This window comes from Mandrillus leucophaeus, unplaced genomic scaffold, assembly GCF_000951045.1.
Source record: "Mandrillus leucophaeus isolate KB7577 unplaced genomic scaffold, Mleu.le_1.0 Scaffold956, whole genome shotgun sequence".
Taxonomy (NCBI): domain Eukaryota; kingdom Metazoa; phylum Chordata; class Mammalia; order Primates; family Cercopithecidae; genus Mandrillus; species Mandrillus leucophaeus.
Genome location: NW_012110430.1, coordinates 383,216 through 384,563, shown reverse-complemented (window position 1 = coordinate 384,563; position 1,348 = coordinate 383,216). Strand labels below are relative to the sequence as shown.

At 43.7% G+C, this 1,348-nt stretch overlaps 1 protein-coding gene across 3 annotated transcripts in view; it reads right to left on the bottom strand.

Annotated features, from left to right (window-relative positions):
• The window catches only part of EGF (epidermal growth factor), a 107,823-nt gene that overhangs the window by 16,972 nt on the left and 89,503 nt on the right, over window positions 1-1,348 (bottom strand). For all 3 annotated transcript variants that reach the window (XM_011970570.1, XM_011970571.1, XM_011970572.1), the window contains one exon: window positions 789-956. In XM_011970570.1, coding sequence (XP_011825960.1) covers window positions 789-956 — 168 coding nt within the window. The remainder of the gene's footprint in view (window positions 1-788; window positions 957-1,348) is intronic.

Sequence of the window (1,348 nt, the reverse complement as noted above, 5' to 3'; positions counted from 1 at the left end):
TTTAAAGAATTGAATGTATAAATGTTATTGTTCTACAGTTTTTAATTGTTAACTTGAAATTATTAAAAGCACAAAATCTGAGGACCAGAAATTTCCTTCCAAGTTAGGGAAGATACCAATTTTCTTTTATGACAGTTCTAATATTTTGTGGGAAATCAACTCAATGGAAGACAGCCACAAAAAAATTATAGTTATGCAGGCTATAGGGGGAGCATATAAAATTAAATGAAGAAAGTGGAATGTAAAACTATATTATGATTGATAAAAAACACATATACTATGCAGGTGTATGGACAATGACTGCAGTAGAACAAGGAAAAAGTAAAAGCACTGATGTTTCAGAGCAATGAAATCCTGAGCTAACAGTAAAAATTGTCCTGTTATTTCACTTTATTTTTGGACATGGAGTCTCACTGTATCACCCAGGATGGAGTGCAGTGGCACAATCTCGGCTCACTGCAACCCCTGCCTCCCAAGTTCAAGTGATTCTCGTACCTCAGCCTCCCGAGTAGCTGAGATTACCAGCGTGCATAACCACGCCTGTTACTTTTTGCCTTTTTAGTGGAGACAGGGTTTTACCATGTTGACCAGGCTGGTCTCGAAATCCTGACCTCAAGTGATCTGCCCGCCTCGGCCTCCCAACATGCTGGGATTGCAGGCATGAGTCACTGTGCCCTGTCCACTTCACGTTTTAAATGTAGTATGTAGATGTTCATCTCAAGGAGGCAGGCATTCCCCTGGGAGGTCTTAGAAAGAGGTTTCCAGTACCAAAGGAAAGACAGGGTCACCTGTAGTAGTGGGCACCCCACAGGCTCAGGAGGAGCAGCACGACAAGCACCACCACGCAGACAGCCACCACGGTGACCTTCTGCTGCTGCCCGTGGCCAGCGTGACGCAGTTCCCACCACTTCAGGTCTCGGTACTGACATCGCTCCCCGATGTAGCCAACAACACAGCTGTGACAACACACAAACAGAGGTCATCAGAGATGCCTGGCCAAAAACGCTGTTAGTTTTGACACTTGATATTCAGTTGTCTCTCAACCTCTGCATTTCTAGACTCAGCTCTTTGGAAGCATATAGAAAATCCATCAGGGGTCAGTTGAAAGCGCTATGAGTTACAAGTTAATGCAGCATGGACTTCTCCCTTTCGTCTGTTTGCTCTGGGATTTATGGGGGATTATTTGCATACTGCCTCTATAAGGCATTACAGGACATTGATTAAAGATCAGTTTCTGTTAGGCTAAAATCCTGAGGAGCCACCTTTTAAAACCAACACAAAGCAACTCTGCCCTAAGAGCCAAGGGAGTTTTGGAAACAAATGTTTGGCCAGATTGCAATGAGTATAG